General features: G+C 38.9%; 1 protein-coding gene and 1 long non-coding RNA gene across 4 annotated transcripts in view; both read left to right on the top strand.

Annotated features, from left to right (window-relative positions):
• DAZL (deleted in azoospermia like) overlaps nucleotides 1-24,946 on the top strand; it is a 29,075-nt gene extending 4,129 nt beyond the window's left edge. The window contains exons 2-11 of one of the 3 annotated variants that reach the window (XM_075212309.1): nucleotides 1,836-1,949; nucleotides 4,341-4,432; nucleotides 6,280-6,331; nucleotides 11,320-11,383; nucleotides 11,469-11,599; nucleotides 12,860-12,937; nucleotides 13,040-13,090; nucleotides 15,957-16,073; nucleotides 21,291-21,386; nucleotides 23,120-24,946. In XM_075212309.1, coding sequence (XP_075068410.1) covers nucleotides 1,836-1,949; nucleotides 4,341-4,432; nucleotides 6,280-6,331; nucleotides 11,320-11,383; nucleotides 11,469-11,599; nucleotides 12,860-12,937; nucleotides 13,040-13,090; nucleotides 15,957-16,073; nucleotides 21,291-21,386; nucleotides 23,120-23,137 — 813 coding nt within the window. In that variant the 3' untranslated portion in view covers nucleotides 23,138-24,946. Of the gene's footprint in view, nucleotides 1-1,835; nucleotides 1,950-4,340; nucleotides 4,433-6,279; nucleotides 6,332-11,319; nucleotides 11,384-11,468; nucleotides 11,600-12,859; nucleotides 12,938-13,039; nucleotides 13,091-15,956; nucleotides 16,074-17,142; nucleotides 17,540-21,290; nucleotides 21,387-23,114 lie in introns of those variants that run through there. The other 2 variants (XM_075212308.1, XM_075212310.1) reach the window with 2 other exon arrangements.
• Nucleotides 1-27,444, top strand: part of LOC142158401 (uncharacterized) — a 604,325-nt gene that overhangs the window by 234,213 nt on the left and 342,668 nt on the right. The gene's annotated exons all lie outside the window — the stretch shown is intronic.

The following is a 27,444-nucleotide window of genomic DNA, read 5'->3' as shown; positions in this document are numbered from 1 at the left end:
CCAGTATGTCATTAGAGGGTGGGATGAAACCCACACAGATAGTGCAGTGGTTTTCAGACCCATAACCACATTGATTTGTGACAGCAGTGGTAATCACTATGCCACCAGTTTCAATAGTTGTTCATGGAAACTTGTAAAGGTTATCTATTCAATATGCATTGAAGCCCCCTAGAAAATTAATTTTATTTTTACAGAACTGGATTTTTTTTTCTCCTAGTATCAGTCAAGTTAGCCATGACAGTTGGCATATGTGTAGTTTCAGAATGGACACGTTCTTGGAATGTACGATTTAACTAAATACAGCATTGACATTTGGAACCATAAAGTGGTAACCCTATATTTGGGGGGGGGACGGGACTATATTCAAATCTACAGTTGTCCAAGTAGCTGTAGGAACCAAGGGCCTGAGTCATTAAGGAGAGCAAAGCATAGAAAAGGAGTCACTTTGGGCAAAACCATGTTGCATTGGAGGGGGAGGTAAATTTCAAATGTGGGGACAGATTTTATAGTTTGGGTAGGGCATGTCCTAGATCAGTGACGGCTAACCTGTGACACTCCAGGTGTTGTGGAACTACAAGTCCCAGCATTCTCTGCCAGCTATCGGCTAGTTATCTACTGACAAAGCATGCTGGGGCTTGTAGTTTCTCAACACCTGGAGTGTCACAGGTTAGCCATCACTGTCCTAGATCAACGTTAAATTTCAGTGTAAAAATAAAGCTAGCAAGTATTTGTATGTTAGATGAAAAAAACAGCCAGTATTAAACTTATCTGCAAAATAATAAATTAATTTGCACCCCTTGTATTGTAACATGGTTTGTCCCAGAGAACATTTACTCCTTTATTTTTTTTTTGCTTTACTTTCCTTAATGACTCAGGCCCCAAGTGTTTAAAGGTAACTCCATGCCATTGGAGGAAGGGGTGTTTGTATACTGGTCTATGGAGCTAAAATAAACCAGATTAGTTTGTGGGTTTAAAATCTGACCACTTTATTTGATGTTAATTTTAATTCATTAATTGATTACTCTATTTATATGCATAATCAAGCATTCACAATTTAAGTTATGTCAACTCAAATTGAGGGTGTCCATGTATGATGTATGCAAAATATATATACAAAATGTATGTATGGTAAATGAAAACATTGGTGCTTTTTATGCACTAAGTAACTGAAGGGAAACTAAAAAAAAAAAAAGTTTGGTTATTTTATTGTAAACTAAATGGGTCATCCTACTTACTACCAGTATAAATGATGCTAGTTCATTTATCACCAGGCTGCAGGGGTACTTTGAGACTGACCATGTTGATATTGTAGGTGGTAATAACGGTATAACAAATTTACAATGATCGTTGAGATAATTCCTGGAGATGTAGTTTCTAAATATATTGGCTTAAGAGTACATGCACACTGTTGGAATTATGCATTTAACATTCATTAAACACATGTAAATAGCACTAAATCATTGTTCCTAGTATAACCATAACCTGTGTTGTTTTTTTTTTTTTTGTTTTTATATCCGTACATTTGCCACGGATTGTAAAGCATACAAGGGCTAGTAAAGGCGCATATCGGACCCATTTGCGTTTCTTAATGTGTTTTTAAATCTCAAATGCAAGTGGGGATGTATCCGTAGTTTGGGATAGGTCATGATTTAAAAATCCATAACGTTGGCAATGAAAAGGTTAAGGTAACACCTGGACCCCACTTTATGGGGGAAAAAACAATTATGGGCTAATAGTGGAGTGCCTTTTCAGGTATAGATAAGTTACATTTGTTATATAGCTGTAGTAACTGTTTTTATTTATATTAAATGGTTTTATATTTTTTTCTTGTATAGTCTGCAACAAGATGCGAAAGTCCTCCTGAAGAGGATCAGCCAAACAATGGTTATGTGTTGCCTGAGGGAAAAATAATGCCAAATACAGTTTTTGTTGGTGGAATTGATATCAGGGTAAGTGTTGCTGTAGTAAGATTTGAGCTTTATAGTGATATTACAGTTATATATTACTTATTAGAAGATCGATGGACATAAATTCACTGAAGTGTCCTTGTGTTTGATTGGTAATTGTTAAATTGTCTTGATCTTATATTCATGAAAAAGAAATGTTCGATTGAGTAGTCTGTAAATTAGAAAAAAAGTTTGAAATGGAACTGTAGTCATTTCATGGATACAATTTTTTATATGGTAGCCCCCCCCCACCCCCCCTCCCCCCCACCCACACATACTACAGTGGGCACAGGCTCACCAAAACTGGACAGTTAAAGATTTGAACAATGTTGCCTGACATGTCCAATCTCTTATTTCTACTGTGAAATGCAGATGGTAGGGTCAGAATTTGGTGTAAACACTGATCCATGGATCTATTCTGCCTTCTATCAACAGTGCAGGCTGGTGAAGGTGTTGGGAATATTTTCTTGACACATATTAGGCCCATTTATACCAATTCAGCTCAGTTTAAATTCCACAGCCTACCTGAGTTTTGTTGTGGGCCATGTGCCTACCTTTATGTCCCCAGACTACCCATCTTCTAATGGCTATGTCACATCACAAAGCACACGTAATCTCAAGCTGGTTTCACAAACATAGCAGTGGGTTCAGTTTAATCCAATGGTGTCCACAATCGCCAGATCTCAATCTAATAAGAGAACTTTTATAATATGGTGGAACTGGAGATTCACAGCCTGAATGTGCAGCCAACAAATTTGCAGCAACTGCATGAGGCGATGGTGTCAGCATGGACCAGAATCTCTAAAGAATGTTGTTAGCAACCTTGTTGAATGCGTGCTGTTATCGGGACAAATGGGTTCGTGCCCAGTACTAAAAAAATGTGTACCTAATAAAGTCTACATATAATAAAAAAAGTATACATACTGACCCAAATTTGTACACTCATTTGAAGGGACCAATGGAAACGCCATCAGTTTGTCATTTAATTCTGGCACGCAATCTCACATTTTTGTGAATAGCAGCCATGATACACACTGAAGCAGACTGTAACAGACTTGTTTAAAAAGTTAAACAAAAATAAGTGATATCTAAATACACATCTAGAACTTAATCACATTACTGTATGCAAGTATATTCCATAGGAAGTACTGAGTTTTGATGAAAAGTTCAAATGTATATGGCACATGTTGCAAAAAACAAGTAGTTGATATACTTGTCCCCAAGGTACTGAAAGAGAAACTCAAGACTGAATGTCAAAAGGTCCCAACTGTAAGACCACACTAAGTTTTATCACCATCATGCAAAAAAAAATATGATAAATGATCAGTGATAGCCTTGCCTAAGAGAATGTTTAGGCTCTGGGTTTGTGACAACGTTAGGATTTCCTATTTGGACTCCCTGGCAGCCCTGACAAATGGGTTAGTTCTCTAGTCAGCTGAGCATAGTTAGGAAAGAAAATACCCCTCTGATCCTGTATAATGAAGCTCTTCCTCCTTGTCTCTTGCGAAGTGGACTTGTTTCTCATTGACATTACTATGTCTGTTCTGATAAGGATTGGAAAGTATGCATTTATTATCACCAATGATGCTGGTGGAGAATTTGGCATGTATTAATGTGTGCATTAATTAGACAAACCTTTTATAAGTGATCTTGTGTGACTGAAATATCTGCGAAATTAGCTTCTTTCAATGCAAGGGTTTGTGAGTGCTCTTTCAGTACAGTCAGTGGTATCCGATTCAGTAGTGTTTGAAAATACACCCTTTTTACGAGCATATAGTTAATGTGTTCAGAAAGATTTGATTGGGAACAGAAGTGTGTGTAATATATATATATATATTTTTTTTTATTGGGGCATGGGTTGGATTCATTTGTGAAGTTTGTATCTTCTTCCCATGTCTGCCAAAGTCTTTTCGATGTGCTGTGGTTTCCTCTTGGTCTAAGAACATAGTAGTAGATTGGCTGCTTACGAAATATACCCTAGTATATTTATGTAGTAGGGAACTTAAACCATGGGCAGCATGCTTGCTAAGTGGTTAGCACTTCTGCCTCACAGCGCTGAGGTCTGGAGTTTGTATGTTCTCCTGTGTTTGCGTTGGTTTCCTCCGGGTGCTCCAGTTTCCTCCCACATTCCAAAATCATACCAGTAGGTTAATTGGCTGCTATCAAAATTGGCCCTAGTCTCTGTCTGTGTGTGTGTGTGTATTAGGGAATTTAGACTGTAAGCTCCAATAGGGCAGGGACTGATGTGAATGCGTTCTCTGTACAACGCTGCGGAATTAGTGGCACTATATAAATTGATGATGATCCAGTAGAGAATATTGAATCATTCCAAAGAATGATTTAATATTCTCTGTACAGCATTGCAACAATGCTTTTTTTTTTCTTGATTTTCAGATGGATGAAATTGAGATTAAAGATTTCTTCTCGAAGTTTGGAGCTGTAAAAGAGGTGAAAATAATTACTGATCGGACTGGTGTTTCTAAGGGGTAAGTTTACTCTGCATCCTGCGCAGAAACTGACATTGCCAGGCCATTGCTTGACGCTTTGTATGCTAAAATATCTGCTGCCTCTCAGAAAGTGGGCTGCCATTGGGATTCTTGTGCCAACAATTTATTACGTTATTTTAACATGCATTTGAAAACTTGAAGCCCTTTAATGTGAAGAATTGGAACATGCGTAATATACAATTATTACATTAAGTTGCTCATAGTACTCTCACTGTTACCAACTAGTAATTTTATCATTTTTTTTAAATTGCAGATAACTGTTAGATACACTTTAAATATAGTATATCTACCAATCTAAAGCAGCTAGTCAGGGACAATGTGACCATCCGCAAGTGAGGACATATCTTTTTGGGAAAGCGACCGTTATCTACTATAAATATGATCTATTATTATTATCATTTATTTGTTAGGCGCCACAAGATTTCCGCAGCGCCGTACACAAAGCAAACAGTAGACTATACAGGGTATAACAATACAGAACAATAAACAAAAATACCAATGCTTCAGAAACTCCAGTTAGGTCAATGCAGTAGAGGCGGAGTAGAAGAACAGGTGTGGAGACAAGAGGGAAGAAGGCCCTGCTCATTCGAGCTTACATCCTAAGGGTGGGTGAACGAACAGACACAATTGGAGGAATTTGAAGTGTGGGGAGAGGGACCGGGAGGAGAGAGGGTAGAACGTTTGGAGGAGATGCGGGTTAGGTAGAAGGTTGGTAGGCTATCTATTCTATTCTAGCTTGTGCTTCTCCAAAATGCTGTTTCAGGCCTTCACTCTTTTTTTTTTTTTTTTTTTTCCAAAGCTCTGCCCCAAGAAACCACATATGCAGCATGGTTGGCTTATTAATTTGAATACCTTATTTTCATAAAATTTTTATAACATTGCTTTCTTTCCCCCCTAAGAAAAGTCAAGTCATCGTATCTGCAAGATTTCTTTCTGTGTTTATACTTTTACTAGGCAGTACAAGCAATTTTCAGTAGCTGCTGTTTGAAGGACCAGAACGATAGCGCCAGGCCTTTTCCAAAAAGGCTCCACAGACCCCTCAAAACAGGAAATAGAGGTTTTAGAAAATCCACTAATCGTATATTGTTGTGGGGAATTTATGTTGAGGAGCTGAATTAATGATTTGTCTAACCAGATTTTTTTTCTAGTGCTCTAAAATCACTTCTATACTATTTAAGCAAGTTCAACAGTAAGACTGAGTCCAAAAAGTATGCTGGGATGAATTCCTGATTCTGCATAGATTACAACACACTGAATTTTAGGTCTTGCGGGTCCATGTGAAGGCTGACATCCTTGTAATTATTGAAAAAGATAAAGCTAAAAATCAGTTTGGATGCGTTGCACTTTTGAGCATGCCCAATGTATGCGCGTTTTCAATCCATGTGTAAGAGTTAACAAAGATTAAGAACCAACAGCAATAAACTACGTTAGATCTGTATTGAGCGAAGACCACACCCAAATGGTTTCAAATATCAATTCAGTCATTTCTTCCTCTGAAATGCCAAAGCATTGCACAAATAGTTTGTCTTAAAACTGCATTTACCTATTGTTAAATGTAGCTAATCTTCTCCACCCTTTTCCCTGACAGAGCTTTTAAAGTAACAAATTAAAATGTTATGCTATCTAAGAGGCCCATGTTCTGAAATGGGAGTCTGCGGTCTTCACAGTGGACAGTGTTGGACCTCATAGTAACTAGGGGAAGAATTGGCTCAGACTGTTAGTTCTATGGGGGACAACCTGTTTAAACTAAATCTGGTGTATGATTTTTTTTTTTTTTTTTATATATTTTCCCTTCAATCTGACATGATTTTTTTTTTTTCCTCCAGATATGGTTTTGTCTCCTTTTATGATAATGTTGATGTTCAGGCAATAGTGGATGTAAGTAAATACTACTTTATATTTGAATTTATTGGCTATTGGTAACTTTGACCTGTGACACAGGAGGCACCCCATCAGAATTCCACAAAGAGCGCACACAGACCAAGAACACTCCCCCTTGCCAAAAAACACAGTAAGGGGCATATTCAATAAGCTTTTGGATTCGCAGTAACGCGCGTTACCGCGAAAAGTGCGCATTCTTGCGGGTATTACGGTACCGCATTAACGCGGATTTTCGTTCGCAACCCTATGGGCTGCGAACGAAAATCCACGTTATTGCGGTACCGTGTATTACGTTTCGCGGCTGTTCCGGCGCGTTACCGCGAATCCAAAAGCTAATTGAATATGCCCCTAAATGTTTAGATTATGTGCCTGTCTGGCCCTTGGAGTTAGAGCCTTATGGTAGCTGTTAGATATAATGGGTGTTATGGTGTCTTACTGTACTTTATAAACAATAACATAATTGACTGTATATTGCAACAATCCTAAAAACATTATGGTGTAGATTCCGTTAGCCATGTTCTAAAGAACGCGGCCCACGCATTGTTGCCGTTACGAACCGTAAATATATATGGAGTTTATTGCATATAACTGAATATACTCAAGGACACTTGATATTGCAGTAATCAAGAGGACCAGTGAAAACACAGACTTTGAGGTAGTTCATTCTTGAGTCACAGTCAAGACAATGCAGGAACATAGACGTCTTTGTGTATCTCTGTGACTGTCTCACAGAGAGAGCAATGATAATTACCACAGTCCATGCCTGAGAATACTGTCGAGCTATATGCATAGCGTGCTGATGCGCAGCCAGGAACTGTTGCAAGGTCTGCAGGAGACCGATACAGGAGCCAGGATGTTAGTAACTCCATAACTGGTAACAAGAGCAGGATAGTTGAGAGCTTATAAATGTATGAAAGTCCGATTTGTTCAACACGCCGGAAATCCGCGTCTTTGCAGCTAAAATTTAAAGGGGCGATGGCTTGTAAATGCAAACTTGCCTTTACAAGCCGTCGCCGCTTTAAATTTTAGCTGCAAAGTCGCCGATTTCCGGCGAGTTGAACAGGTATAGCAGGTCTGAAAAACCAGCAGAATGCAAATTGAATGAAAACCTACCTTAAAGTCCAGGACTCCAGTCTCCAGTACAAAAAAAATCCTTAACAGTTTAGACACATCTGACAAAATGTAATTTCACTAGTACAGTTAATGAAAGGTACAAGTTTTTAGTCCATACATTGGAAATATATCTATCAACATATCCCAGTAGCATCCCAACATTATAATTTTTCTCAGATTGTGTTCCAGGTCACCACTTTCAATATACGTGTCTACCATTCAGTCTTAACTTCTCCAAGAACATTCTTCAAGGTGGTAGTGGTGCAAATGACAGCACTAAGAAAGCTGGGCATCATGGTCTGGCTCTAGCTGCACAATATTTTTGTGGTAGGAGGATTAGGAGAAGTATCTCAAATTACAACAGACTAGGTTATTTGTTTTTCTACAGAATCAGATGGATCATCAAGAGAGAAAAGAGCCACCTAATATCACAGCATGTACAGTTCCTAGGTCTTTATATACACTGTAATGGACAAAGTGACTATTTTAGAGAGACTGGACAAAATACAATATTTGATTTATTACAATAATAGATTCTCAATCTTCTAAATGTTTGCAGCTACAATAGGAGTTATTTCATGTGCAAGATGACATATGAGAACACTACAAGTAGAATTGCTTAAACGTTGGGATCATAGGCAAGAATCTCTAGATCAGTAAATTAAATCTCTCAATTGGTGGAAAGAACCTATAAGGAAAATCCAAGGTGCATCTAAGAACCAGATTGGTAGAGGCTGGGGAAGGTGCATTTGAGCTTGCAGATGGTGTGAGGTACTTGGAGTCAAAAAGAAAGCTGCATGTAATATCCTACAAAGTAATCACACTCCTACGGTTAAGTTTCCCTCTCAATCTGGGATATGGCCACACGTACCCACCAACTGTGTTCCGATTACACATTGCTTGCGCCACTTTGGAACTTGTGTGCATTTCCTCCAATATGTGAACATCAACTTTTCCACAATTGGACACAACATAGCCTACTATGTATGCGGGACCTGGCCCCCATGTGCTGTTTTCTCACTTTTACAGCCCTCAGCACTTGCTGACACTCCCCAACCAGGGTGTATTTACCAATATGTACAACTCCAACACTACTTTGACTCTCTCAAGCTCCCCTTAGCTTCTGAGCAATGCTCCCCATTCAAGGCTCTCTTCTGCGGTTCCTTTTCGTCCAAGGGCCTTATTTTCACCATATACCAAATACTGCTTCAACACAGTCAGCCCTCTAAGGACCCCCATGAATTGGCTTGGGGAGTGAACACGGAGGAGGTGCTGGACCCAAAGGAGTGGTCTTAAATAGGACTTAATCTGACTAAAATGTCAATATCTGTTCGAGTAAAAAAGATTGCTCACACCCGCTTTTGCTCAGTTTCCCCCAATTCATCAGATCTCTGCTGGCAGGCCTGCGGTCGGCGAGGCACCCTGCTGCGCACCTGGTGGACCTGGCCAAAAATGCGCAACTACTGGCGTGATGTCCACTCACTCATACTGTCCATCGGCAACATTCACATGCCTGCCTCTGTACTCTATACACTCTTGCCCAGGCCTATCCCCAATACCACATGTAGAAATTGTTCTGACACACAATCAACGATGCAACATGCCTCATACCTGCCAACTGGAAAAATATTGTCCTGTCTACCATGTTCAACACTATTCAGAGTGTGTGGGACATATACTGCATGGAGAGCATCATAACCACGTTACACAGTCACCCCCCCCCCCCCCCCCCCCCCCCCGCCTTTCAGGCAGTTTGGTAACCCTGGGCCGCCCACTACGGCCCCCAGGCCACTCTCCCAACGCTAGTAAGTCACCACTGACCAGCATCATTCTACCACTCCCACACTGTAACTGTCGTCCCCCGCCCCTCCCTCTCTTTTTGATCTCCCCCCTTACCCCATCTTGTTGTCGGTCTACCCCAAAAACCATGGCATACACCTATACCCCTGTGTGTATATATAGATTCACCATATCTGGTTAAACTATTTCTTTTTACATGTTTTGCTGTTTAGAATTTGAATACCTATATACCCATTGATCATCATTATCATTTTATTTATATAGCGCCAGCAAATTCCGTAGCGCTTTACAATTGGGAACGAAAATCAATAAAACAATACTGGGTAATACATACAGACAGAGAGGTAAGAAAACCCTGCTCGCAAGCTTACAGTCTGTCTGAGTAGGGAACTAACCCATTGGTCAAAGCTAACAGGTAAGCGCAATGATCCTGAATCATTATGGAACGTAAATATCACTTCGTGCCATACAGTCGCTCTGCGTGTGCCCAGAAACTAACTATTCTCCAGAGAACGCAGAAATGTCCAATTCATCTTCAGGCACAACGGATCCTTCCTACGGTTTCAGGCGTAATGGACGGGCCTAGGTGTGCGCATGTTGTCACTGGTATAGTAAGGGTGTGCCAAGCTCGAGCACCCGCTGCAGTGTCTGATTCAAACTTTGGGCCCCTTAAGAAACGTGATTTTTCAGTCATATCTCTTGCACCAGCTTACTTGCCTAAGTGCTGATTGCTAGTTATGACAGCTGTGTATAAAAGCTAGAAGGTGTGTTTGTATTCAGAAGAAACTGTAAAAATGTATTGTGTAAAAAATCCAATGTTTATGGGGGTGGGGGGTACATATTTTTTATGTTATCATTAATGACTTAACAGGTAACGTTAATTTAATTTTTTTATATTTTTCTGTGCTTTCTTTTGTGACTTAAGATTCCACATATGTATTGGATGTATCCTGTCTTGTTTGTTAGAGCAGAGCGGGCCTAGTCCATATTCATCAACAGACATCTTCAGATCCACTCATTGAAGAATATGGATGTGCATATATCCGATGTGCATGCGTCTTCAAAAAAAAAAACCACAAAAAGCCTGCACATCACATTCGTTTTGCGTCCCTTTCTGAATGAAGCCCAGTGTGTGTACCCTTTGCTCTCCTTTACCCATTTAACCAATAACTCTGCATCAGCCTCTACATGTTAAGGGAGCTGACTATATAACGTATGTAACGAATCCTCATGTTCCACTACTTCCTAAGTGGCTGCTTCATACAAAAATTAATATCAATACAATATTGCAAAAAAGATAAATTTAAGTGCCTGTTCTGATTATTTGATGTAGGGGAGTAGCAGGTACGATGGGAACAGATCATGCTGCTTTGTGAACAGGTAGTGCTGAATCCCAGCATAATTGACAGCTCTAACAAAGACCCACCTCCATAGGAAGTTCTATGTAGTATCGGCATGCTAATAAAGTGGCAGTAGAAATAAGAATGTATTACTTTAAACAGTACACTAAAATAACGGAAACATTTTCTGCACAGCTTGATTAATAGTTGCTGCATGCTTAAACTATGGTGGGTGTCTATATAAAAATGGAGCTAGACAGTGTTCATCTTAGAAGCAGATTCAATTCGGGCCGCACATAATTACCGTTACTACTGTAATAGATGCACATTATTACCCTTAGTATGGTAATCGCAGCGCTGAGCAAAAATCGGTGTTGAAAATACTGTACTAACTAATGATGCGCAGCCTGCGTTCTAAAGAACAACGCCGGGAATTGAATGTGCCAGTTCTGCGTCCACGCTGACTGTGCCACTCATTTAATCTGAAGGGAGAGTGGTTATTGGTTCAGGACTCACTAGATTGTGCTTATTTTTGTCCAAGTCCTACTTCAGATGTGTAGATATGTTCTGTGACTGATCCCTATTCCAATGCAGAATGCCTCAAAATCACATTATTTATTCACATGAATGCTGTAGTATAGCTGAAAGCATCCAGTTTAGTACAGGAATTGTGCTATATTCTATTAATCAAGTTGGAACTATAGTACTACATAATGATGCTTTTCACTTTAGTCACAGATCAGCTTCCATGGGAAGAAACTGAAGCTTGGTCCAGCCATACGGAAACAAAGCATGTGTGAGTAAATATTTGCTATCTTTTATTTTTGCACATGGTTTGGTTAAAAAGAGATCATTTGTAACATGTATTACTCTGCTTACAGGCACATACGTTCAACCAAGACCAGTTGTGCTTGGTGCTCCTCCTCAACAGTATAACATATGGAACACCCCTCCGTCTGATCCATATCTTCAGCATGCACCAATGTTCGGTCCAATCACGCAGTATGTACAGGTGAGACACTGTTGCATATATACTATTGTACACTTGCACTCTGAAGATAATGATAATGTGCAGTTAAACATTAGCTTAAATGGCAATTGTTTTATTGGGGAGGGGGAACTATTTTGCAAAACTAGTTTAGTACTTTAAGGGGCATATTCAATTGACTGCGGGATCGCGGAAAATCCCGCTCTCCAAAAATATTACCGTTAATACGGTAATCCTGCGCGTAAAAACAGTTAATACGGTAATTTACTCGCTGAATTCTGAGCTGCGAGCTGAAATCCAGCGAGATATTACCGTATTAACAGTAATATTTTTGGAGTGCGGGATTTTCGGCGATCCCGCTGTCAATTGAATACCCCCCTTAGACTTTCATGTGTACCGAGCTTCCTTGCAGTAGACAACCAACAGTATAGGCCTCGAGTTGAGCACGGATTTTGCGTCCTGAACATGTATATAAAATGTGGGCCGCAAAATTGCACTTTTGTGTATTATGAGTCACATACAGGTTATACCAGTCATCATAAACTTAAAAAATGTTCTGTAGAAATAATTACAATTTTTTTATTTATAAGACCCCATGTAGCGTATAAATGAAGTTTATTGGGACAGTGAGGTTGTGTTCCAATCAAATTTATTCATACCCCATGTGGGATCTTTTATATGTAATTGTCAAATAAGAGCAGCTTCTTCCAAGCTGTAGCCAATCTGAGCTTAAGGTGCTCTGATACCTGAGGAGGTTCCCCTGTCTGTTCACATTGCAGCTCCTGGCAAAGAAAGTATATAGGTCTTTTAGTTTTTGGTTTATTGGAAGACTCGAGAAAAGATCCTGGGGAAGTGCGACTTGTATATACTCCAGTTGTGTACCTCCAATTCACCTCCCCACTATAATTAGTGACACTTGGGTGATTCAGTCCCCCAAATGTTCTCTCTACACACTCAGATTTAGAGCATATCTGTCACAAATAATCCCCTCTGTAAACTGTATCTTCTGTATTGATGCAACCAAAACTGAAAAGTGCAACAGTTCTAATTAATCTTCGTTACAAAAATAAAACGGGATTCTTTAGTAACAATTTTATTGGTTAATTTCATGGTGCATGTATGTAAATATAAGTAGTGTCATTACCGCTTCTCAATGTAATGAATAAATAAAAATTTGAATCTGTTATATACAGTGGGGAAAGAAACATGTCTAATGCTAATTATTTCCATGTTCGTGCTGAAGGCTGGTTTATGGATTACCAGTAACAGTATCTTGTATTGTAGGCCTGTCCTTATACAAATTCAACTCCGGTCATGTTTCAGCAGATCCCACTAGGTTATCACCAGCCAGGATATTACCAGGTATTTGATGCTTATTAGACTCTTTATTTATTTGTTATTGGTTCTAAAATTTGCAAAGTTGACTTACTATCTCATATTTTATTTTTATTTTTGTCCTTTTAGGTTGCTCCTCAGTGGCCAAATGGGGATCAGAGGAGCTATTTCTCTCCCCAGGTAATAAAATAATTTGGAATTATTTGTTTTACTGTAAAATGCCTGAAAAGGAGGGTATTAAAGCATAAAATGATAAAGCGGTGATGTTCTAATGCTGGTCACACTTTACAATCCTGCTGCTCATTCAGGGTTGAGCCACCAGATCACTGTCTAATTTGCCAAATGGATAAATTTTACACCTTCAGTGCTGTAACCAAGCAACATGATTAGTACTGGCCTATCTGGGGCCTGCTAGTGTGATCGGAAGGTGATATCACAGACTGACGTCTCATCTTTGGACCACTTTTACCAATATGCCCTGTAATGGTGGTATATGTTTCGATGGGTTAATTAGGCATTGTGGTTTTATGATATTCTGCCAATTGCTTGAGACCTTCTTTAATAGTGCAGCATTGATGGAAGGCTTCTTGTGCTCTTAGGTTTTTTTATTTGAGTCCTGCATCAATAAATACTTAGTGGTATATTTACTAAAGTGTATAGAACATAACTAAAATCTGATAGCTATAGACAACACCTCCACTTTTCCTTTTGTAAGCTTTATCAAATCTACTTAGGATGCAAACACATTCAATAAATGGCAAGTTATGTTTTTGTTTTTTGACTGTACAAATAGAATGACATCAGAATGTTTTGGTGTTCTATAGTTTGCCTTATTTTCCCCATTTGATATTCATGAATGTGGTTTATTAAGAAATGCTACCAAAGGTAAGCTTAGCAGTCACAAAATTCACTTGGATCTCATCACGAAGTCAGAACCTTATTGTGTACATATAAAAAAAATTAAACTGTGTGAACTTGTATGATCCACAGTAACCATGAAATGAAGTCCTGGTATCACATTCACGTTCAGGCACCATTATAAGTATCCATACTGGTTGTAGCTCACTTGCAGCAATTGGTAAATTACTGTTCATGAAAGGGTTAAATGATGGCCCTTGATATAATTATCTCCTGTGTGGTGACATTGCCTTTTCAGTGGAATAAAACATGGTTTCTTGGGTTTTTAAAGCTTGGTTAGATAAACAAATGTCTGCTGATTGGTGGCGCCAGATTCTTAAGTGTTTGCACAAAGGAAATAAAGCTTGGGTTGGACAGAATTGCAGGAGACCCAATGGTCTGCACCAGTGTGTTTCCAGTCATGTGTTATCTGTTTTGTACTTCCTGTAAGACTGCAACATGTTATATAGCTGGGTAGTGTTTCGACCATCTTAAAAGATTTTCAAGGTATGCAGGTATTTGTGGCTTTTGTGGCATGTGCAAATAAACTCAGGTAAGAGACACAAAATACATAGTATTTAGGGGCAGGTTCAATCGTCTTATGTTCCTGAGAACATTGTGCATTTTTACGGTTACTACGGTAAAAAGTTATGCTCAATTTTGAACGCACCTCTATGGGGAGCAAGCAAAAATTAGTGTTCTGTTCTGGAGGCGCCTCGCGCATACTTTTTTTTGTTTTACAATTGGATCCCCCCTTAAAATGGGGAAACATGATTGGTGGAGACAAAGCAAGTAATCCAAATTAATACTAGATTGGTCGGATATCTGTTTCGACTGACTACATTTGGTAGGTCATTGAGCATGAAATTATAGGTATATATTTGTCTTCTGTGGTGCTACTCATACCTCAGAATCTGTGGCGGTCGCTTTATGCTGCAAGCCGCAGTCTCCTTTATTAACTCAGATAGCTTAGTTATGCTGCAAGTATTGTCCTGCTGGGAGCAGTGTTATATGGAATGGTGTTTGCGTGGAAACGGCAACAAAAAAAAAAATCTTGGCTGCTGGTTTCTTTGTGAGCAATGATTTTACTTATAGTCTGAGCTGGATCCCTAAAGCACTGCTGTTCATTTTAGCTAAAGTCCAAATGTGACTTAGTGGGGAATTAAATTCTCAGCGGTAATTTTTTATATGTATATATGTGTGTGTGTGTGTGTGTGTGTGTATATGTATATGTGTATATATATGTATATGTGTGTATATATATATATATATATATATATATATATATCTATCTCTATCTCTATCTATCCATAAGAACTATTGAATCATTTAATGTAAAAGAAAAAATGTTTCTCAGTAATGAAGTTTTTTTTTTTTGTTTTTTTTTTTCACAAAGCATGAAAAAAAAATGCAGAAATTAAACACAATAATCACTAATATATGTACTAATGTGTTTTGTCATGGTATAGATAATTGTATAGTAAAAAAAAATTACTGTATGTAGATATTTTGATATAGAAGCTTGTATAATGCGATACAAATGAATGCCAATGCATTTTTTTTATTTTTTTTTATTATAGATTACCGCATTAAACCCTCCTTCACTCCTCTAAAAATTTGCAAGTACCAATGGTTAACGCGTGGGGGTGGCATTACCTGTTTTTAAATTGAATAGCACAATTTTTTGCACTGTGGTACCTAAAAACAGTCGCGCCCGTGGGTCAAACGGATAACTTTAATATTGTCACACTGCAAAAATTTAAATAAAATACCAGTCAATTGAATTTATCCCCTCAGTGTGTGTGTCAGTTTCTGCTGTTTGTAGAAAGTGGTTCAATATCAAATAGCAGCTTCCTCAATGGGTAATGGGGTTTGCTGTGTACAGTATTGGCTGAGCACATTAATTGAACTTGGATCTAATGCATTTAAATCAGAAGTGTTGCCTGTTTATGGACAACTAGTCCAATAGTGATTAGTCCACCTCCCCAATGAAAATGGAAATGTTGTGCCATATTGAATCTTCATGGTTTGTAAAATTGAGATCAAAGAGGTGATTGAGAGCAGCATGAAAGGAATTCAAATTTTATTTTTTGTTTAGATGGAACAGACCCAGTTGTAGGTTATGGTTTTGTTTCCTTGTACTCTGCAGGCTTTCTCATGGAATTATCATGGCAATGAAATAGAAGTGGCTAGTCATGACATATTTCCATCTGACTTTACCATTCAAGATCAAAATGTCTCTACCATTTCCACAAGTCCACAAAAGGTAACATTGGATTTCCCGTTGTATGACTTAAACTACATATTTGATAAAATCTCAAACTTTATTTTTCATGGACTAAGTTTTGTATGGTCTTTAAGGTTCCCCCATTAGAACGTGTACTATCTACTTTGCTGTTAATTCATTTTTGTGCTTGTCACTCACTGCAGTGTTCTCCAGTAGAATTGTATGCACAGACAGATTCTCCCATAATCGCACAATCTAATATTACGTTAGAATCATTAAGCATTCAATGTGACATACACAACGATCAGCCACAACATTAAATGCACTACAAATGAACGAAATATGATTACACAACTAAAGAAAAAGCACCGCACCAAGCTTCCCACGATACTTCTCCTCAGATAATTTTGTACTTTATTTATTATATAGATAACATAATAATGTCTGTGAGAAGGGTGCTCCCTAATCAATTGAAAACACTTTCCTATCCTACTCCTTGGATTTTTGAATGAGAGAATTGTATGGGGCACTCGCATGGGATCTAAACAAATAATCGATCCAGTTTTTGCTAAAACTGGATCGATTATTTGTTTAGATCCCATGTGAGTGCCCCATACAATTCTTTCCTATCCTACTCCTTGGATTTTTGAATTACAACATTAAATCCACCTGCCTAATATTGTGTAGGTCCCCCTCTTGCCGCCAGAACAGCTCTGACCCTTCGAGGCATAGACTCCACAAGACCTCTGAAGGTTTTCTGTGGTTTCTGGAACCAAGATGTACGCAGCAGATCCTTTAAGTTGTGAGGTGGAGCCTCCCTGGTTCAGACTTGTTTTTTGCAGTACATCCCACAGATGCTCGATCAATTGATATCTGGGCAATTTTCAGGTTAACACCTTGAAATCACTTATGCTCCCCAAACCATTCCTAAACAATTTTTGCAGTGTAATAGCATTGCCATGAAGCGGTGTACTTGGTTTGCAACAATGTTTAGCTGGTACGTGTCAAAGTACCATCCACATAAATTCCAGGACCCAAGGTTTACTTGCAGACCGTTGCCCAGAGTATCGCACTGCCTTCACCGAATTGCCTTCTTTTCTTCCCATAGTGCATCCTAGTGCCATCTTTTCCCCAGGAAAGACTCACTCAGCCATCCACATGATGCATAAAAAGTCGTTATTCAACAGACCCTACAGGCCACATTCGTCTATTCCACAAGGCCTGCCGTCTTGGAGATGCTCTGACCCAGTCTAGCCGTCACAACTTGTTTTTGTCAAAATTGCTCAGATCCTTATGCTTGCCCATTTTTCCTGCTTCCAAAACATCAGCTTCAAGAACAGATTATTGACTTGCTGCCTAATATATCCCACCCCTTGACAGTTCTCATTATAATGAGATAATCAATATTATTTACTTCATTTGTTATTGGTTTTAATGTTGTGGCTGATCGTTGTATATCCTTTATGCACCCAGTTGAATTAAACCATTGTTTGGTGCTACCGGTAGACATTAGATTCTCTAGAACCAACATGATGGGGTCTTGTGACCTTTAGCAAGCCAAGCCACCGTTTCCATAGAGTGCAGTATGATTGCAGGTACTGGGATGCTCTCAGGAATTGAGCTCAAGCTAGTAGTGACTGACTTACACAAATCACAAATAATACAATTACACATGTATGGTAACATATTCCAAAAAAAAAAATTCCCCATTATATAGCCGGCCGGTCTATATCAAAAGTATGGTATACAAAACGGGTCTTCACAGTTAAAATCACATAAGCCGGGCAGTGATCATGCTGCACACAGCGACAAAAGTTGGACCTCTAACAGCTTTGAGAAAGTGCTGAGAACAGGCACAAAATGCGTCAGTGAGAGGTCTACGACTGCATCCTACTACTTCGCGGATGAGCTATACATTAAATTCGGTTTTAATCCACCACGGATACACTGGAGCCAAGATTTCTAATTCTCTTTTTATTTACCGATCTGTCCATATCGGACAAACACTGGACAACGCAAGAGTTTAATCTGGAATCCCATTTGTTCAACTTCCGCTGACGAGCGGCTTCCATCTGGATTATCCTTGTGGTATACCGACTGTTGAAACCGCGATCCAGGAGTAAGAGTAGGTCTGCTTTTGGAACATATTGTGTTACCAGTGATTTGTAATTCCCTCCGGAGGGTAGAAGACGAAGTCTGGTAAGAAGTACGCTGCTACATATGTTTTGCAGCTCTTAAAACTAATAGCAACATCTATTCCTGAGAGTGAGCTGATTACTTTGTTACATTCGAACTGCAGTCCTAACTTCTAATAAGTAACTACCCGCTGCCAAGAATGAGGTGATTGCCTCTATGGTTCTAGTTGTATCATAATCTTTAATACTGACAACAGAGACTTTTTTTTTCATCACTCTCGTCTTAGCTGTGACACTAAGTATAAAACGATCTTGTCTCATAAAGAGTGTATTGGTTGGTATTATCCAACTTTGGTCACTTGCTGGCTTATGTGATTTTAACTGTGAAGACCTGTTTTGTATACCATACTTTTGATATGGACCGGTCGGCTCTATAATAGGGATTTATTTTTTTTAAATATGTTACCATACATGTGTGATTGTATTTGTGATTAAATACATAATCGTTTTTGATGTTTTTAAAACATTGTTTATTCCTTTGTCGGACTCTCCAGAAAGCTTTATAGAGTCATACCAATAGAGGTCTTCGCAGCGCAATCTGTGTTTGTTTTTGACTTGCCTGAAGGCCTGCTCATCTTAGGGGTATGGAGACTATAGCAAGGTATAGATGGACTGTGTATGTGTATTGAGTGGTGCATCGGGAACAGGCCAAATGTCACTGCAGGCAAAATGCCTGTGCTGGCAGCAAGTAAGAGCATACCAGTAAAGAGAGCCAGAGATCAGGACAGCAGCCAATGCAGACCTCTAGCACAAAACCACCAGTAAATGTTTGTAAAGCATGCAGGAGCAGGTTAGCATGAGAACGCTATTGCCGGGGTCTGGACTCGCTGCTCTATAAGCTACAACCCCATCCAGCCTCTGGAGATGTGGTCATTTAAGTCTGCAGACATGCTGGAATGAAAGTCAGAGATTGGCTGTAGGAACAAACTTTTACTCAACCAGTTGACAGTGACACGATTGTTTTATACCAGGAAGGTTTTGGCAAGTCGTCAATAAAATTAATGGATTTATGGAATGGGTAGAGACGCATGTTTTGCGGTTATCACTGGTCTTCAGCAACTATTTTTCACTAAATCCAAGGAGGCAGGGCCACTTTCTGAGTGGTGGGGAGGGCCCAATGACTTGGCTAAGTCAGTCACTTGTCAGTGGCACACTATTGTTTTGGTCCCAGTTGTAGATGAGTAATCGCACCTCCAGGCGGGTCCACCACCACCTAGAACCGCTCACACTTCTTTCTGAAGCATTCCCAACCAGGTGTCTTTACAGCAAGCGGCAGCATCTAATATTAAATGTGTTTGCTGGCTATTGGAAGTATTTGTATTATTGAAGTGTCAGATGCTGGCACTCACTTATCTGCATTGTCGCTGGGTCTCCCAGGAGGCAATTTTCCCTTTGGGCTTTAGATCTCATATTCAGCTGCTGGGAGGGTACTCTTATCTTCCAGATGTCTACTATAAAATGTTCCACTTATTGTGGGTATTGGTGAGTGGTGAACCCAATCACATGTAGGTTAAGTTGGGATCCTCTCTCAACTGATATATAGGCTCCTCAGGAAACTGAAATCTAGGAGTGGAGGTTTCCATAGACCCACAGGAGATATACTCCTAAATTTCCTTCATCTTTTAAATATTCGGTGCCACTTAAAGACAGTATGGCTTCACATTCCTTTCTGTAGTGGGCTTGGTAAGCCTAGTTTGAATGTCTGGCAAAACAATATAGTAGAGAGCACAATGTCCCACACATGAAAGTAAAACCATCCAAACTATCTTTGGCACAGATGTGTAGATTTCAAATGGTGTTAAATACCTATGGTGGGTTTACTAAGCGTTCACTCTTAAATCCTTTCAACAGTTTTGAGGAGTATAAGATCACTTTCCATCTTTTGTACCTCTAGCTCTGAAATGCACTTCAGGCACAATTCCCCACTTGGTAACCAGAGTTCTGGGACTCCCCGTCCCCAGAGCTGTTGTAGAATCCCCCCCCAATCATGGGGCCTAATCTTTGTATACTTCAGCTCGACAAAAACCATCCTCAGGTCTGATTTACATTTTAAGACAGATGACAGGTATATTAATACTTTGCCCATTATACTTATAGTTTTAGTGATTTTATTTATTTTGTTACACTACTTAATACATGGTAAAACAAGAAAAAGCAACTACTAACTAAATACTACTAAACTGTTTCATTAATTACACATTACATTATTAAAATACATCCTGCTATTTTACAAATATTCCTTTTGAATGAGTTTTCATATTTATCTTACAGGGACAACAAGTATGTGAAGGCTAAACCAAACCATATAATGCTATATGCTGAATAAAAGGGCACAAAGTCAGAAATGCATCTTAAAGTAGACACTCCAGTGTAACATTGTATAAATATTTTGGATGGTTTCAACTTTTTTCTTTTTTGCTCCATTTTATTACAAAATTTTTATGTGTGATTGTGGCCAAAAACATAGGCATCCTTGCAGTTTTTTTTAATGTACCACTCAATATTTAATTTTAGACAAAATATTTTAAGATCAATATATATATCATAAATGGTAATTATACTAAACTAAATTTACCCTCTACAAATTGGTCCATAAACTACTAAAATAGTTATTAATGATACCGAACAAACTATAACGAATACCGTTAACATAGTTTGCAAAGGCATCAAACCTCCAGGTTATGACCGTTTTATTCATATTTTTTTTATCAATATTTTTATTGAACATTTTTAAAAATATATGGGGTACAGAAAAGAGGGGAAGAGAAGAATACAAACAAAGGGGAGCACATAGGGGACCGTTTTATTCTTTGATAATCAATTATTGATTTACTGTGATGGAGAAGACGGAATACTACTTCACATACGAATATGTAATATTTATACATTTTGATCACCATGATTCTAGTTATTTAGTACATTTTACAAAATTATAACTAGAATCTGATAGGTCTCTATAGGCAACATTTCCAGTTTTCAAACCTGCCGTAAACTCTCAGCTTGCTAAATTTACCCCCTAATGGTAGATTGCATATCAATTAACAATTCATTGGTGTTTTAGAAAGTGGACAGAAGTATACAAACACTTGTATCATGTCTACTCGATGGAAATGGAAGGCTTCAGAGATCTTTCTTTTCACCAGAAGATTATCTAAAGGTACGTTATGAACTTTTATGCTCCAAAGTTGTCATTACTGCTTTTATTTTAGTTCCAGTTAATTCAATTTATAGCTTGGACAGACTGGCTGCTCACTAGTAACACTGTCTCCAGTAGATCAAAATAAAAGCCTCGACTTTAAAGTGAGCGATTCACCTACACATAGTGGAGGCATCCTTTTTATGAGTTGAACCCATTTTAATAGAAATGCAGCATGTTCATTCTCTAGAAACTAATAATATAAATGAGACACTAACAGACAATATATGAGGCACTGGTTCAAGTGGTGACCTATTTTATTTTACATTTATTACTGCGATTTCTGATGGTGTGTAAAGAAAGGTAATGCAACATATGCTGCAGTTTTATGGCCCTATATTGTAGCATGTGGTCCTGAAACATCCTGCATATCTGATTATCCAGTCTTAATTTATAGGATGATTATTGGTCATGTTGGTTGGAAGGTGAATGCTGTAGTCCTACTAGTGCTGTTGGAGGTTGACTAGGCAATCAGGCCCCAATAATGCAGTTTAAGACCTGGCTGGATTGTTTCAAGTGCTAAATGGCTGGATCTTGTTTGTTGGCCACTGGGTGTGACCAGATTGGACTCTCCAATTTTTGCAGATGATAAATTTGTAGCCAAATTTCATACCATAGATTGTGAAAGTTAAATGTATAGCTTTAGAGAAAATAGAGGAGCCGAACAAATTTGGGATCTTAAATTTAACGTACCAAAATATTTACACATGCAAGATTTCTAGGTTGAGAACATTGTGAAATTGGAGGGAGGGATATATAGGTATAGATATATTAGTTGTTGGAGATGGTCTGGATAATTAAACATAAGGCTATTATGAGTACTTATAAAGCCCCCTAATCACTAAATTATTGGACAAAAACTAGAAACTGCTCCAAAGTCCAATGACTTTACACAACTCCATTAGACATTTGCCATTGTCCGTGGTGATCTGAGGCTTGTGTGCAGCTTCTCAGCCATGGACATGCAATCCATAAAGCTCTCTACAAACTTACTACAGACAGCCAAACTGCCCATGGAAGCGAGTGTTGCAACGGAGGACAGATGGTTTTTCTTATGCTCTTCAACAATTGGGGATCTAGTTCTATGAACTTGTGTGGCCTACCAGTTTGTGGCTGAGGTGTAGTTTCTACACACTTATACTTCACATTAACACTTAAAGTTCACTAGAGTAGCTGTAGCAGGGCAGAAATGTGACAATCGGACTTGTTGGAAAGGTGGTATCCTATGACAGTGCCGTGTTAAGTCACTGAGCTCTTCATTGCAACCCATTGAACAGCTAATGGCTGACTAGGGAGATTGCATGCTATATACTTACTGTAATAGAAACCCACTGTTGGATAATTGTATGACTTAAATTATTTTAACTTTTTTTTTTCTTCTTGACTTTAATGAAACTCAAAATCATTGCTATACCTCTTCTGAACTTATGTTGTGGTTTTCTGGTTAACATAAATTGTATGTTACCTAACATGTTATGCTGTTTTGCACATGAGCAGCCTTTGGTCATTGGTTAAGCCCTTGAAGGTGTCTATTTTCCCATCTCATGAGGGAAGTTGGTAAAGCCCTTTATTGTTTAACTAGATTAAAAAAAGCATGGTAGGACTGTATATAGTATATTCATGAAAATGTTATTTATTTACGTTTATCACCGAATATATATTTTGATCTTTTTCCCTTTTTCTCTCAAGGACAGAAGAGTGCATCAGTTTAAAAGAACCAGACGTTGAAGCTATTTTACTTTTGGATTCTGTATAAAGTAGTTTCCTTTTAGCACTTGACATCATTGCTGTGCATCTAGCAATTTTAAGGCAGTTAAGTCACTTACACATTGGAGGCAGCTGTTATGTGGGCAAATATTCATGAGAACAGCCTGTATTCACAAAGAATTACTGGCGCTTGGTACTTCATACCTCAGATGTCACTAGTTTTAGTGAATTGTTTCTATACTAGTTCATCCCAAAAAATGTCTGCCTTTAATCTCTGTAAGTGATAGATAGATTCACTGTTCATAGCACACTTTTCACACCTTTTTGTGCCACTGTTTTAAGTAGTGTAACATGTTTAAAGTTTTCTCACTGCATTGTTTTGTATGTTTACTTTACCTGTTTTGTTTAGATATTTGCTAAAGTTTAACAAGTTGTAATTTGTTCACACTGTTCCACTGTTTTGTAGTTGTATAGGGATGTTGTTTTTATGCTGTACTTGAGTATGTTAGACACAGTTGCACACAAACTGAAGGTGATAACATTTTTTTGCACTCTATTTGATGCCCACACTGAATGTTTGCTTTAGAAATTTTGGTTTGAATCTGTGGGCAAGCACTTAAACTGGCCTAGCCAACATGCGGCACTCCAGGTTTTGTGAAACTACAAGCATGCTTTGCCAGTAGATAGCCAGTCGAAAGCTGGCAAAGCAGCCTTGCACTTGTAGTTTCACAGCACCTGGAGTCACAGGTTGGCCAAGTCTGCATTAGCGTATGGTAGCACGGTCTGCAAATTTTTGCTTCATTTAAAGGTTTTCTTCACTCAACTTTTTTCACCATTCTTTTTTTTTTTAAAAAAAAAACTGCTTGTCTTACAATTGGATGTGGAGTTTTAGTTTTCAAGCTTTAATAAAAATTATGCAGATTTTAATTTTTTTTTTTTTTTTAGAGCTATACAAACCATATAGTCCACACGTCTATAGATTTGTTGCTTTAGAGATAAAAGAAACATTGTTAAGAGGAGTAGTAGTACTCGCTGTGCCTCTTGGCATTTAGTTTTAAACCTTTTCTTCTGACACTGTAGGGCAGATTCAATTCTAAAAAAAATCATTGCGTAGTGTCCTGGAACGGCCGCAAGACACTACGCAGCGAATTTTTTTTTTTGATTTTTTTTTTTCTTCAGAGAAATTACTGCTTTTCCTTGCGCTCCATAGAGGTCCGAGTAAAAGTAAGTGTTACATTTTACCTTAGACAGTAATAAAGCACGGAACATCGCAGACAATTGAATCTGCCCTTTTGACCGTTCTGGCATTTGTAACGATGTTTACTCATATAGTTAGATGCCCGAAATTATGGAAGTGCAATCGCCATGTGTGGCGTTTGCACCTGCTGTGGGTCAAGACAAGCCAGGTGTATGACAATATAAAGATAAAACTGGAGCGCCTCCGATGTTTTTAAAAGGCTAAACTAAGCCACACATTTTGTATGCAACGTCAGATAGTCCTGTCTCCAAAAAGTTTAAAGGGCAACGATCATGAAAGGTGAACTTAAATATATTGTTGGCAGTATGACACAGGTTTTTTTTTTCCCTTTCTCTAATAAAAAAAAATTCCAAACAAACCTTAGTTCTACATCATTGCGGTTGCCCTCTGTATATGGAAGTTCGTTTCCTGATCAGTCACCTTTTACAAGCCATCTGTAATCTTACTGAAGCATTATTTTACTTATTGAACTGTAAACACTGGTGATTTTATTTTGTAACAAACTATTTTGTATGTGAAAAACGGATGCATTAAAGTGGGAATATATTGTAGTAAACTGCCTTTGATGTGGTCAATTTTCAGGATTTGAAACTAGTACATATGAACGTGAAAGTGTATCCAGTGATTGCTGGGTGCTTTAACTGTACAATTGAGCATGAGTGAGGCAGTTCTACGAAAATTACTTTGTTTTTTTTCCCCTCAATATTAGTCATATTTTTCAGATTGCAGTATGGGCACTGTAGTTTGAGGCAGTAGTTGGCCTTCTCCCCCCACAGATGGAGCCTATTGCAGTTCTTCCATTGAATCCTAAAGCTGTGTGGGTGGGGAGGTTTTGAGCTGGCAGTGGAATAGGAGTGCATGAGAAGAGGCTGTGGTTTGGAGATATTGTTAAAGGGTTTTTCCCTCCTTTTGGGTTCCAATCTCCATAATATTCTGGCAAATGTATGTATGACCATTTAATACCGTTATATATATGACTATTACCGTCAACTAACTCCTCGCAAAAGGTATTTCTAAATTGACCCAAGAAACATCATTCTTGGGTTCCCTTATATCAGACTTCAAGAATAATCACAACAAGATATAGCTTCATTTAAAGTGTGTTATATTATAGAACAAACAGTGTAACAATATTTTACACAAAATATAGTTTAGTGCAATATATAATACATCATACTTATTGCCTGTAATATAGATATATATGTAATTGTGTGTGTTTTGACTAACTATTGTCTAAAGGTGTGTGTGTGTCTGTGTGTCTGTATGTATGAATTGTGTAGTGAAGGGGGAGAATCCATATAGACCAGCATATGCACACCTCACTCAAAGTCCAGCGGCCATTTTTAAACATGGTTACAACCAGTTCAAACTACTCCACTTTATATGCATAAACCAACACGGCCAACAAAATGTTATATTTAACGATCTGATCACTTCCTAATCCATCACTTTCTACGCATGTACATTAAACTGCATAAAGCAAACACTTCCTAAAACCACACAGGACGATGTATAACACCAATGCTTCCATGACCGAAGCTTAACCAACAAAGAACCATGCATAGCACAAACCTCTCCATTTCATCTGTATTCAAACTTTCATTCTCACTTAAACTTTCATATCACTTACAACAAATAATCATTCTCATGTCATAACATTTATGTGTCCATACTCACCTTTTACTACATTCAAGCTCCATCATTCACACTAGCCAAGGCCTAGGGCCTGTTCACCTAGGAGTAATTGCTGCATGTCCTCCCCGTCCGAGCACCATGCATGAATAGGAGAGATTATTTCTCTGTACAGTAAAAGGATTTGTGGGCGGAGTCTACAACCTGGCTGCAGGAATTGCTCACAGCATTCATATGCTAATTACAGGCCAAATGCTCCAAACCCTGTTTATCAAGTAACAACCTATGCTTTCCCAGTGGGGGGAGGATTTTCATGTGCACAGTCACTTTTCAATTCAATTATGGCTGAATCTGTTATAGGTTATAAAATGAAACATAAATAATTATTTATGTACTCTTCATCAGATATATAGCTATACAGAGTATTTTAGGAGAAAACCAAAAATGTTTTATTTAATGAAAGGGGTGTTAAGTGGTAGTATGTGACAATCACACTTGTGTACAGTTTATTTCATCTGGTTTTTCCACATCTTAGGAAATGGCTAAGCAAATGAAGAGTGTACCTTTATTCTAAGAGTGAAGAATAGACATATCTAGTTCCTGTTATGAGCCGCTGCGGCTCGCTTATTCTCACTGCCCCTCGTCCCGTCCGTCGTCATGACCAGGACGTCACTTCCGACTCTACCTGGCCGTTGTCGGGGCAATGATCGGACCCTCCAGCAGCCCCTGACGCATCCCAGCAGGCAAACACAGCCGGGTGCTTGTGAAAGTAATCAATGTAGTTGGCGCTGGGTCGCAGCGCCAGTCTTAACAGAAGACTATACAGGGTGAAACCATACAGAACAATGAACAAAAAGTACCAATACTTCAGAAACTCCGGCCAGTCATGCAGTAAAGACGGAGCAGAAGAACATGTATGGAGACAGGAGGGGAGGGGGCCCTGCACACGAGCTTACATCCTAAGGGAGGGTAAACAGACCAGGCACAAGAGGAGCCAGTTGAGGCAAGAGGAGATGGAGGTTAAGTAGATGGTAGGCTTTGAGGAAGAGGTGAGTGTTGAGTGCACGTTTGAAGGAGCACAGAGTAGGAGAGACGTATAGAACGAGGGCGGTCGTTCCAGAGAAGGGGGGCTGCACGGGAAAAGTCTTGGATTCTGGAGTGGGAAGAGGTGATAAGGGTGGAGGAGAGGCGGCGGTCGTTGGCCAAGCGCAGGGAGCGGGCAGGAGTGTGAATGGAGAGTAGGTTAGAGATATAAGGGGCAGTAGAGTTGGAGAGAGCCTTGTAAGTGGTGGTGAGTAGTTTGAAAAGGATTCTGTAGGGGAAGGGGAGCCAGTGTAAGGCAAGGCAGAGAAGGAGCGGCGTGAGAGGAAGATGAGTCTTGCAGCCGCATTGAGTATAGAGCGGAAGGGGGAGAGGGAAGCC

Source organism: Mixophyes fleayi, chromosome 5 (genome assembly GCF_038048845.1).
Source record: "Mixophyes fleayi isolate aMixFle1 chromosome 5, aMixFle1.hap1, whole genome shotgun sequence".
Classification (NCBI taxonomy): Eukaryota; Metazoa; Chordata; class Amphibia; order Anura; family Limnodynastidae; genus Mixophyes; species Mixophyes fleayi.
This window is presented reverse-complemented; position numbering and strand designations above follow the sequence as displayed.